Source organism: Strix aluco, chromosome 25, assembly GCF_031877795.1.
Source record: "Strix aluco isolate bStrAlu1 chromosome 25, bStrAlu1.hap1, whole genome shotgun sequence".
NCBI lineage: Eukaryota > Metazoa > Chordata > Aves > Strigiformes > Strigidae > Strix > Strix aluco.
Genome location: NC_133955.1, coordinates 7638429 through 7650980, shown reverse-complemented (window position 1 = coordinate 7650980; position 12552 = coordinate 7638429). Strand labels below are relative to the sequence as shown.

Here is a 12552-nt window from a genome sequence, read left to right as displayed (position 1 = left end):
ACTCCATCTGGTTGCTCTCTGATATATCCCAGTACTTATAATTAAAAATTCTCTTTACAATTCACACACAGGCTTTCAGAATGACTCTGCCGTGCTCCATTGCCAGTGTGTGTGGATGGTGGTTGCATGGGATTGTGTTTGTGGCAGTTGTACTGGCCAGGGCTTTCTGCAGTTTGTTGTGTCGAAATACAGATGTGAGAGGGCTCTGGAGATGGGGGTGGGAAACAGGCTGGTTTGGAGAGTCTTGCTGTGGTTTAAAGATAGGGAAGTTTGCTGAAGCCTTTTAATCTACTGCATCTGGCAAGTCTGTCATTCATCATTGTTAAAGGGATGTTAAATGGATTACTAAACCCCCATGCACACTGAATTTATTGTTGAGTGGTTTAAGTAAGACTTTATATAGTCATTGGGGTAAAATCAGCCATTAATATGTGTCTAATTAGCTCTGCAGAGAGCTGGTCCTGTCCAATATCGGTGCAATCCGCTGTGGAAATGGTAATGCGTAGGCTTGACCTCTCAGGCTGACCTTGCGGGGCAATATGTGGGAGGTAACGATCTCTGAGCTTGCAGTGCGTCAAGAGACAGGAGATTGTCTTCTGCAGGACATGATTTTACCGAGTTGGCTCCAGAACCACCGGCGCAGCGCGTGGTTTAGCTGTCTAATCGCGTTAGCTGTCTTAGGAGGAACTATTTTGATTGTTCCACAAACCTCTTTGCTTTAAGCTCATAAACCCTGTGACTGGATGACTGTGGGCAGCAAGGTGCTGGCACGATGCGAGGAGGCCCCGTACCTGGTGTGAAGACAACCTGGGTTTGCAGCTGCCTTGGACAAAGACGTGATTTTCATCTCGGTTTAATCCATTTATAAACAGTTTAGCCCTGCTGCAGCAGCAATGCTTCTGAATTGTGATAATGTGCGAGAGCTCGGGCCTGGCCATATTTTCACTCCTGATAAAGCCATGGACGTTCAGGTCCCTGGTTTATCCGTGCACCAAGCGTGCCGCGGTGAATTCCAGGTCAGCCTTCCCCATCCCTGAGGCTGTGCTGCAAGCTGTAACCTGCTTAAAGCTGGAACTGGGAGGGATGATGGATGCTCATCAGCTGATGACTTTGTTCAGGCCTGAATTCTCCTTTCATGTTTGCCCATGGAATTTCCATTGGGTATCAACGAAGTGTCAGATTGTTCAACCTTGCCAGAGACCAAAAAGCTTGGTTATGGACTAAATGAAGTATTTCTCACAGGCTATTATTAATTTAATTGGACTCTGCTCTTTTCCCCATGAGGCAAGGGTACTTTATACTTGATTCAAAGCTTGAACAGAGTTTTTGTGCAGACTCAGTAGGATTCCTCCTCCGCAATGTGCTGCTGGTTTTTTTGTCAGAAATAATTGTCAGCAAAACATGTTGCATGGTTATGTATTACAAAAATGTAAGGGTGAACGTCAGCTGTGTTCCTGTATTTTCAGATTCTGATCTTAACATGTGCAGCTCTGGGAGGAGCTATACGTTTGGCACTGCTGTCAGGCAGTGCTTTTTCACTTTCCATCATCTGCTCCTGTTTGTATCATTTTGCTTTTAGCTGGATAGTGGCATATCACAGAATCATCCAGGTTGGAAAAGATCTTGAAAATCACCTAGTCCAACCATTAGTCAAGCGACATATCGCAGGTACACCTCCCGGTGTCTGTGCGAGGTGTGTATCCTGCTCCTGGCTGTGTCTTGGCCATCGAGCAGATCAAGAGGGATTTTCTGCCCCTGTCATCACTGGCAGGGACTACATCTCTCCCTGCTGTAGTGTGGTCGGGATCTTTCAGCTGTAGCTGTCTGGGGGGTTTATTTGACTACTGTGACATAGTCCTGAATGCAACAGATTCTTACTAAGCCCAGGAAAGATTTTTAAATAGGTGAAAGTCCTCTAATGAGTCTGGCAATGCCCAGAAGCTTGGATCTCTGTTTCCACACCCTCCAAGCTGACTGTGCCATCATGTTTCTCCATGCTTCAGTTTTTCTGTCTGCAACACCCCGACAATACTGGAAGCTAATATTATTCTGCCCAATTAGGTGTCTGTAGTGTGTTTGTGAAGGAGCCCAGGAAAGGCAGAAGATTTTTTAAAAGTTTTTTAGCTGTAGCCTGTTAGAGGATTGCTGGGGCTTGGACAGGTTTTTATTTAACAGTTCTGGGCACGTATGGCCGTGGCAGAGACAGGAATTCATGCCCCTAAACCCAGAGAACTCCATTACAACTCAACTCAGGGCATGTGTTGGTCACCTGTGTGAGACAAAGGCCACCTCAGTTGGCCCATTTTGGAAGGGAGCAGCTGCCAGAGGTATGGAAACTCCAACCCCCTTGCTCCCAGCGCAGCCTCAGGGAGGGGGGGCTGTACTGGGAGGGTGCACCTGCCCCCCTCAGCTGTTCCCTGGTTATACCCCAGCTACTCCCAGAGGCATGAGTGAAACCTCTTTGCAAAATCAATAAGAGAAGGCTTTGAAAATAAATGCAGCTAGAGAGCATTGGTACCATATAAAATATTTATTGATTTTGCAAAATGTTGTAAAATGCATCTGTAATAAAAATAAGAAACCGTGCTGTGCATCTTGCACGTTTTTATACCAACAAAAGGTATTTTTTCCCCACTGCTGCACAGCAGCAAATAAAACCGTTCGCTTCTTTCAAGTCTTGCACTTGCGGTCTCCTCCTTCAGCCACCCCTTCTCTCTTCTTGCTGGAACCACCACCGGCTCGGACAGGACAGCAGAGTCTCTCGCGCTCGGCTGCGGGGCTCTCAGGACGCGTGCTGCCGGGTCACCAGGGCCCTCGGCATCGCCCCCGGCTTCTTGCTCTTTTCCAAGATCAAATCCTCCTGTTTCTGGGGAAGCATCTGCTCTCTCCTCGGGGCAGGTGTCTTCTCCTCCTCCTCCTCTAGCCTTCCTTCCGAGGTGAAGGGGCTGCACACTGTCTCCACCAGGCCGATAACCACCCCGAGGAAGGCCAGCACGCTGCCCAGCACGTACAGCTTCACCATCTTCCTGTTGGGCTTCTGGCTGAGCATTTCTTTGGCGAAGGGGATCAGCTCATGCATGGTTTCCATTTTTTTGCAGCAGATGCGGAAGATGTCAGTTCTACAAGAGAAGAGAGAGGGGGGACATGAGTTAAATCCAGCTGCGTTTCCCTGTAGCGGTCGGAGCCCTCCAGGCAGGCCAGGCTCTCCGCAGCCCCCCCGGCCCGGCTTTAAAGGGGGATTTTTGATTTTTGCTAGAGGCTCACTTGGGGAGAGTGTACCCACCCCCTCGCCCCGCCGTCCGGGCGGCTGCAGGAGGGAGCTGCCCGGCAGAGCAGACCCTTCGCAGCCGGAGCTGGGGGGAACCCAGCCGGACCCCACCCCCCCCGACACCCCCCCATCGCACCCCCTTACCTGGCGGTGGCGGCTGCAGCGGGGCAGGGAAAGGGGCGGTGAGCGCTGCGGGCTGGGCTCGGCGGGGCTGGGCTGGGCTTAGCTGGGCTCGGTTCAGCTCAGCTCGGCTCCGCTGGCAGCTGCTGCCCGCCGCCTCCCGCCGCCGCCTTATATCGCCGCCGGGGCGGGCGGGGCCGGGGCGGGCGGCGTGTCCCGGGCCACCCCCCGCCGCCCTGGCAGCTCCTGCCCTTAATCCGGCCAGGCTAAAAAAAGCCCCCCCTTTTTTTTTTTTTTTTTAATAAAACTTCTTAGTGTTCTCCCCCACCCTCCTCCAAAAAAAAAAAAAAAAAATTACCCCGAAGTCTGATTTCAGAGCCAGGGATCTTATGTGCGACTTGCAGTGTTGCTCCGTGGCTGCTGTAAGAAATGTTGAATATATTAGGAGGAGCTTTACTGAGCTAGTACTTGGGGGCGAGGGAGAGGGTCTGTGTCCATAGCTTGGAAAATATTACAGCCTATGGACACAGACATATATTACCAGAACAGATGTTTTTGCCTCTCTGCCCTTTCTTGCAGTGAAATGGGTAAAAAAATGCCTCAGCGTTACCCAGGACAAGGTGTGAAGATGCTTGTTAAAGGTTTCTATAGGTGGCTCATGGCAAAGGAAACCATTAGAAAGCAGTTAGATGCAGCATGTGACAGCACCTGGATTTCTTGGAATTAAGAGAATAACTGGAAATGCCTAAATTAGTGAAAGTTACAGGCAACTTGTTAAGACCCTGTTTTTCACTTTTTCCTACACTTGATGCTGCAACTCTGTAATACCCCGTTGTAAGTGTCGCTCGTTGTGATTCACATATTTCCTTTTTGAGGAAAAACAGAAGGCAGCACTGTCACATTTCTTCCCTGGCTTGCTGCCGCCGAGCATTGCATCAATAACATACAGCAGGTTACATCAGCTGCTTCCACCGGTGCCTCCATCCATGCACGGATCCTGCTCGGGCTGAAGGACCTTTCTACGGCTGCTGACCTTAGAGAAGTTATTAAAGCCATAAGAAGTTGTAAATCCCAACAATTTGGGATTTCACAGAGCAGATGATGGTGCCTGGACAGATTTCTCATCTGGCCAACGTGGCTGAGCTGATGGGAATTGCTCTGCCGGGGCAGTACATAGAAATTACAACGTGGTGTGAGCTGATGCGGTAGCAGCGCTTTGAAGGAGCAGTTGGTGTATGTGGAAAGAGGAAAAGCCCAGAGGGAGCCTTTGTGAAAGATGCTGTAAAGGAGGACACTGCCTGGTGACTCCCCAGGCTGCATCTCCTGGGGGGGCACGCAGGGGTGTTCATAAACCCAGTGAGGCACAGCCCAAAGTGGGGGGCAGGCAAGCCCCAAAGCAAGCTGGAGGCAAAGGGAGCTCCTTGCCCTCAAGCCAGGGAGGGAAAAAGGGGGGTTCTCTTTCTCCCTGCCCCCAGTGCATGGAAAGGAGAGACAGTGGCACAGGGAACAGGAGTTTGAGGTCCCTGAGCTGGGTTTTGTTTCAGCCTGCCTGGGAGAAACCTCTCTGTGACGTGAATAACTGGTGCCGTGTTTCCCCTTCCTGCTGGTGCCACAGCTGGCGTGTCCGCGTGCGTGGCATGGCCGAGGCCAAGCCCCGGTTTCATCTCTGAGTGTGGGAAAGGGGCAGAAGAGGTGTTAGCCATGTCTCTTTTTTTCTTCTGTTGGATGATTTAAACACCTTCCCTTCTGTAAAACAGCCCTACGAGGTGATACTGCCCAAATTCTGCCCTGACATCCCTGACCTAACTCATAAGGGTTGGACTAGATGATCGTTAAGGTCCCTTCTAACCCAAACCATTCTCTGATTCTATAATTAAACCAGACTGAAGTCTGGCTTATGTTGGGGTTGCAGTTCCAAATTTGGGATTGCAATCCTTCGGGTGAGGACCATGCTATCTCCCTCCCCTCTCCTCCTGCCCTCCCTGGGCTGCAGGCGTTAACGCCCTGAGGGAGCGTGGGCACCCACCCACCGCCTCGCAAAGGGACTTGAATTTGGTGGTGCTTGAATTTGTCAGTTTTGGTTTTGGTTTTTTTTCCCCTTCCTTGCTGAGCTCTGCCGTGGGCATGTGTGGAGCAGTGAGTCACCCCTCGCTCCTCACATCCCGCACGTCGGAGGGAGGCTGGAGGATTTCCCCGCCACCGCCCCCCCTGCCCCCTGCAGCACCCACGCCTGGGCGATCACAGCAAGCAGAGGCTCCGAGGAAACTGCTTGTGAAAACTTGGGGTTTTTTTGCGAGTTTTCGGTGTGCTTAGGAAACTGTATTGCAAGACTGGCTGTAAAAGTTGCTAAAGACTTGTCTATCCCTCCTCAGTGTCGTTTTTTTTTTTTCTTTAAATAAAAGGTCCTTATCTTCTCTGCCAACTTGGCAGCAAAGGTTGCAGCTGATTCCTGCATTCAAGCTATGTTTTTCTCTTCTGCAACACTTTGAAAAATGACCATTGCAGGAAAGATAGCTGGAGGAGACAGCAATTAGACAGGGAAAGTTCAAGGTCACCATACCAGGGCTGGCTGGCGGCGAGGCTAGCAGCTCTTTGGGGTGTAAGATGTGCTCTCTCCTTCCAGCCCTGGGGTGCGATGAGCGGTGTGGGCTGCTCAGGCCCTGCACAGCCCCCCAGAGCAGCGTGTCTGGGCAGTATGCAATCCCAGAAACAAAGGTCAGTGTGAAGTGTCGGAATCATGACATTTTGCCTAAAAAGTGCTTTTTTTCTTTTTTTTTTTTTTTGAGGCAGGATTTTCTTTGTGTACTGAACCTTATATTTGAAAGTCTCTTTTCCAACCTGATGACTAGGAAGGGTACTTCTTATTTGTTGAATATAGATGGAGATGTCCATGCAATCCCAAAGTACTAAGAGCTGGAGCAGTAGGGAAAGCACAGAGCCCAGGATAATTTTGAGGGTTAACCAAGCGGCTGATAATCATCTGTGGCAAACACCTCTTATAGCAGCACTCAGATTGTGTTGGTTCAATTAAATAATATTTAGTTCAATTTTATTTTAAATTTGAGGAACAAAGTCTGTGCAAGCTCCTTGTGTGGACATTTAAATTGGATTAAGAGTGGCTAAAAGGATTAATTATTAACACTAAATTAGACTAATTTTAGCTGTTCCTAATCTTATTTAGGAGAGCCTGCACAAGGAGGTTGTCAGGTTTAATTGCAACTTTGATTAAACCAGGCTTTATATCTGGGAGAACTGCATGAATTTAATGTCATCTGGAAGAAGAGCTCTGCCTCAATTTCCAAAGCAGCGTAAGCACCTGAGGCTTAACTTAAATATTGCTGGCCAGGGGAAGGCCGAGACGTGTGACGGCTCAGAGGGGCTCAGAGAGATGATGCTCCGCAGCCTGGCTCCGCTCACCAGCTTTGCACGAGCCGAGCTCAGCCGGTGCCCGGTGCACAGTGCCCGAGCCACCAGCTCGGGGAAAGCTGCTTGGAAATCGCTTTGGAGGGCGCGGGAGAGGCCATGGCCGCAGCCGCTGCTGCTCTGGGGCAGCTCTGCCCGCAGCAGCCCGGGTGTAACTCGCCTGCTGGCGTGGCTGGTTTTGCCCAGGGACAACCTCGGCGATGCTCTTGGGCACGGGAGCCCCAGGAGCGAGAGCTCTGCCCTTGCCGAGGGTGGACGTGCTTGAGGAGAGGAGCAGGGAGCGTTTCCAGCTCAGCAGAAGGGCTGGAGAGGGGTCGGTTTCCCGGGCTGGCCGGTGGCTCGGCTCCGGTTTCAGCTGCGTCCCTTGGCCGGGGCACAGCTCCGTGCTGGCAGCAGGGCCACGGGCAGCTGCCCGTCGCAGGCAGGGGCCCGGCAGGCGCTGGGCATGCCGCGGGTGCGTGCTGGAGGCTTCAGCGGGGAGAGAGCTGCCACGACAGGGGCTGGGAGGTGCTGGAAGGGAAACAACCGTGGCGTAAGGACCAAGCCCTGCTGCCAGAGCATACCCCTGTGAAGGTCCAAGAAATCTTTGGGACAGTTGGTCTGCTCAGGCACAAGTGTGCTGTAGGCGTTGTCTCCCGAAAACACTTGAGTAAAATACGGATATAAAAAGAAAAGGAAACCTCAAAGCCCAGCAAGCTATATTAAGACCCTGTCCTATTAAAAATGAATAAAATGATAAAACTTAGGTTTCATTATCACAGTAGCTTCCACTGTACTGAAGCACTGTGTGCCCGCTTGGTGCGGGCGCAGAGGAGCCTTCCCACGGGCTGCGACGGGTACGGAGACAGGAAAACGTGGAGCACGGGATGGCCACATGGCTTAGCTGTGGTGAGATGGGCAGTCTGTGGCTGAGCTCTGCTGTGGTGTCTCGAGGAGTGGTAGCTGCCTCCTGGAGAGGAGGAGGTCATGGAGGAACAGTCAGAGGCACTTTGGTGCTTAGCACCTAATATTGTCCTGCTTCACCCAGTTTTGCACCCAGGTGCTCTTCCAGCCGACCTGCTGTAGGCCTGGCCAAGTTCTCTTGTCTGAACCCAAATTCTGAATCCAATTTTTTTTTTTTTCATTTGATATTATTTACCTTGGAGAAAGGCATTCAGCCATAATTAACACAATGCTTTTGTGCAAGAACTGTGAGTCTAGGGGCCCATCCTGATGTAGCTGGGAAGCCAGCCCAGGCCAAGCGGCACCTTGGCTTCGATGGCCACTGGACATCCCTCCCCACCAGCCCAGGCCGTGGCTCTGGTGCTCTGGGTTTTGCAGAGTTGTGGAGGGGAACCTGAGACAAAATGCCAAGGTGACCTCTGCCTGTTGGTGACTTTTCCTAAACTGTGGCACAGCACCATCTCGGTGGGTCTCGGCAGAAGCACTGCTGAGGTGGAAAGATGTGTTGCCTCATCTTCCACACGTCTGTGCATGGACAAGGGTCGGGTGCTGCTGGACTTTGTCCGTGACGAGCACGAGCTCCGCAGTGCGGTCTGGGACACGGGGCCGTGCTCACCTGCGCCAGCCCCACGTGCTGCCCAGGGAGGGGAGCAAAGACAGAGCAAAACACTTGTGTTTTACCCTGACAGGATCAAAACCTGTGCACAGAGAGTCCCTGGTTACAATTCCAGCAGGTGGGGGGAGGAAAAAGCTGGCAACTAGGAGCAGAAAATAGTGTGACCTTCATTTCAGTCACCACTTGTGTGAAGGAGGATACATGGCTTAAAGAGGGCTCCTAAATACCCCATTGGTTTAAACTTTCTGCCGTTGATGGTTGGAGGTGGAGGCAGAGTTGCTGTGCTGAGGGGCTCGCTGGCCGGCAGCAGCGGGAGCGCAGAGACCCCCTCCCTGCTCCATCACCGTAGCTGGAAAAGCCTGCAAGAATTCTCCAGACAGCAGCAGGATACTTTCCTAATGGAATATTTTCTCCTTTAGAAAATGGGGACGTGACAAAAATAAAGATGTTCCCCGACAAGGATAACTTTATCAAACCTCCCAGTGGAAAGCAGCCAGGCTTCCCAGCCCGTGGACCCTGCCAGCTTTGCTGCCTGTCCCGGAGTGGGCTGTGCTGCGGGAGGGGGGCAGCTCCAGGCAGGGTCCTGTGTGGGCCCTGTGTGTGTGTCTGGGCACATGAAACTCCGCTGGATGTGGGAAGGAGTGGTGGGGAAAAAAGGAAAAGTCTGACTTAAGGGTAAATGGTGACAGCCTTTGCTCTAGCTTTAATCTGTAGCTGGTGCATCGCTCCCAAAGGGAGCTCGTCTCACCTTTACTGGGATTTGGGACAATGGCTGTGCATGGATCAGCTGCCTTCTGGCATTTGGCCAGTTGCAGCCCATACGTAGCAGGTCCCGAGCTGCTGTGCCAGGGAGGACCAGCCACCTCCAAGGCAGCCGAGTCGCGGACCAACGCCGGGCACGTGCCATAGTGGGGCTGCAAAGGGAGGCTGAGTCTGAGAGGCATTGCCCTCCAGAGCCAGCTCCCAGGGTAACTTGGATTTAAACCTAAACTAGGTCAACTGGTTTTTGGTTCGAAGTTTTATTTACTTTCAGAGCAGGTGTAGGGTTTTCAGGACATGAATTGGAATTTCATTAGAAATGCCTGAAATGCTTTTAAAAAAACCCACGACAATTAGCAAAGACAGTGTTTTAAATCATCTGCATGTGCTGGAATGAGGAGGAGATTTGCTGGTCAGATTTTAATTACAATGGGAAATGAAAAGATTATCTGGAGGAAATGTTTTATTACTGAAATCAGCAGAGAACTGTCAAAGTTACAACATGGGGCAGCTTTTCTTACCCCTGATAAAACCTTAAGTTTCTCTCTCCCGTGAGGCTTCAGTGCTCCCAGCTCCAGGTCTTGTACCTCCTTCCAGGTTTTTCCCACAAGCATTTTCATGCAGCTGACAAGACACACACGGGCTGTACCTGGTCTGATGATGGAGAGCGTTTGGGGTTTCATCCCAGCTCTGGGAAGGCAGGAACTGGAGGGGACTGGGACTCCAGACTCCAGAGTCTGCTCTCCCTGTGCCAAGATCCTGCTCGGCATCACTAAGCAAATCTCCACTCTGCCTTATTTTCCCATGTGTAATAGCAGCTGCCCATATAGCAAATGTGCTTTCAGGCATTAATGCTTCAATGAGAAATGCAACAGCAGCATTAAGTATTGCTTAATTTTGATATGCTCAAGCTATAAAATTATACTCAATTAGCATCCTTTTTCCTTAATGGAGGTTTTGCATTTCAAGAGATTAAGTGTTCTTCCATGCTGTGCTCTGCCCCTGATTTCCAGTTACATTTGTGTTCCTCTGAACTCCAGAGAGAGAACTTAAAAACTGATTGAACACTATTGTTCCAGACTGGTCAGCACTGGCTGACTGGTATCACACTTCAACTAAATCTAAAGCTGCTGAATGCGGATGGTGTCCCTGGAAAAGCTCCAAGAGGAGTAAAGTACTCGTGTGCCTTTAATCTGAACAGAAAGCTAATGTCAGGTCAGAGGAAGTAAAACAAAGCCACTCATGCAGGAGTCACATCCTTTTCAGCTTTGGCTGCCACCGCCTGAGTACGTTTGTTACCGAGTTCGCTCTGGGTGCAGCACCCAGTGAGCTGCCCGAGGATGATGAACCCACGGTGCCTTCCTCCACCGTGGCTCGTCCCCCTCCGTCACTGATGTCGGAGCCTAGCAGGGGTGTGGGGAATCTGACCTCATGTGCCACACGGGGCCCCGGCTGCCTGTCCAGCTCAGGACCCTCGTTATAAAAGCGGAGGCCTGACAGGTATTGGCTATTGCAGAATGTGAGCTTGTGACACCGAGTGACACGTGTCCCCAGCTGACAGGGCTGTTCTGCACCCTCCCTCGTTTTTAGGGGGAGATCAGCTGTGATGCATTTCTGTTCTCAATGCTGGACCTCTTTCCACCTGAAAGTTAAAACCAACCCAGCAGCATCTTTCTTGGTTGCTGCCAGTGCGGAAGGGACAGGGTCCTCTAAAGCGCGTCCCCTTCAGCCCACCCCTGAGATCTGCTGCTGCCAGCCCACTGCCAGGGGTAGAGGATCGCGTGATGTGGAGCTGCTCTGCCTCTGCCCAGCCCCTCCGGGATAGAAGCTGCCCAGCAGCTCACACATGCACGGCGGAGCAGGAGCTCAAATCGTCCCGTCCCCGGGTGTGAGGAGGCAGCAGCTCCGTGACGGTGCGGTGGGGAGCGGCGGCTCCTCGGGAGCAGGTCACGCACCTCGTCCTGGAGAAGATGCTTCCGGCAGAGCAGTGTCCCCTAATGCCGTGCCAGGGCAGGGTATGTCCCATGACTCAGAGCACGATTTCCTGCAGGAGCTGGTTGTATTTGTTTTCCAGAGAATGTCTTACCCAGCTCTCCGAGGCTTGTGGGCTCTGACACAGCTTGGCGCAGGTTGGTGCAGCTGTGGGCTCAACTGAAAAGGCACTGGAAGTCCTGAGAGCATCTTTCTTGTCCCTCCCACTGACCGGAGGGTTGCTCCAACATTTATATTTTATTTTCTGTAGTGCATTTTTACTATTATGTCTCCTCTGTATTTAGCCAGCCCTGCTGTCTTGATGTGTCAATCTGCAACATCTTCACTCCCTGGTCCTCTGTACAGGGTAAAGTGGGAGAGTCCGGCCTGGAGCAGCGTTCCAGCAGGAATCTCCCGTCACGGGCACAGGGCTGTGTCTGGGGTCTCCAGTGCCGAGTCACGCTGTCCCTGAGCACCCAGCTGATCACAGCTGCTTTTTTTCTTCCATGCTTTTATTGATTTGCAGTAGATATTCTGTAAATGAGGCTATTCCTTGCCTTGGTTCTTGTTTGAACTTGCAGAGCCTGACATTCCAGGTGATGGTTTACTTTGCTTTGGCAAGTCACTGGGGGCAGGCTGGAGGAGAAGAGGATGGATCAAGGTATTTTGGATAATTCATCCAGCTTGGGGTTGAGGTAGCATTTTCCAGTCCAACCCTTGTTTGTGTGGCAGAACTGCAATGTCCTGTGCTTTACAGTAATCTGGGGTGCAGCCTCACCATTTTGGAGCGCATTAATGCTCAGCATTGCTGGCTCTGACAGGATCAATAGGTGGCATTTAACGTTTATCCAAGGTAGCTTCAGCCTCCTGCTCTGACTGCCAATGCTTTAGGGTAGGGCTGCAAACCAGGCAGAACGGGCACCCAGCAATGGCTGTTTAGCCAAGGCTGGCAGGAGTGCCATGTCCAGTGTCACCAGCAGCCTGGCAGAAACGTAAATCGGTTGGACCTTCCTCTCCTTTGCCTTCTCAAGCACGGTCACTCCACCGGACGAGGGAGCTGGAGAGTTTGATGGGTTTCCGCCAGGCCGGGGTAGGTGGTTAGCACTAACTAACACTGATGGTTACACTGTTGAGGGGTTTGACTGCGCAGGGCTCCGCTCACCGCCAGCGCGCAGGAATGGCGGCAGCAGCTGGTGTCTCATCTCTCGCTTTCTCTGTAAAATGTTCCAGTGTTTTTCCCCACTTCCTTTTTGCCAAGATGGGGAGGAGGCATCTTCAGGCAGGAGGAGGAATGTGGCGCTACCGCATTGCTGAGCGGTAACAGGGTAAGAGCAGGCACACCCAGCGCTGCGGGCACACCTCGGTGAGGAGGAAGCTGAGCCAAAGTTTCACATACTGTAGCCTTAGGGGCGATATTTTTTTTTCCAGCTCTGTGTATACCCTTCCTCTGAGC

The 12552-nt window shown here is 51.7% G+C and overlaps 1 protein-coding gene across 1 annotated transcript; it reads right to left on the bottom strand.

The window, feature by feature from the left end:
* Positions 1-2515: 2515 nt before the first annotated feature.
* On the bottom strand, positions 2516-3556 carry G0S2 (G0/G1 switch 2). Its single transcript, XM_074850057.1, has 2 exons — positions 3413-3556; positions 2516-3119 (listed from the first exon to the last, which is right to left on the bottom strand). Exon 2 carries the CDS (start codon positions 3086-3088, stop codon positions 2783-2785), a length of 306 nt encoding a protein of 101 aa, XP_074706158.1. The 5' UTR covers positions 3089-3119; positions 3413-3556; the 3' UTR covers positions 2516-2782.
* Positions 3557-12552: the final 8996 nt, after the last annotated feature.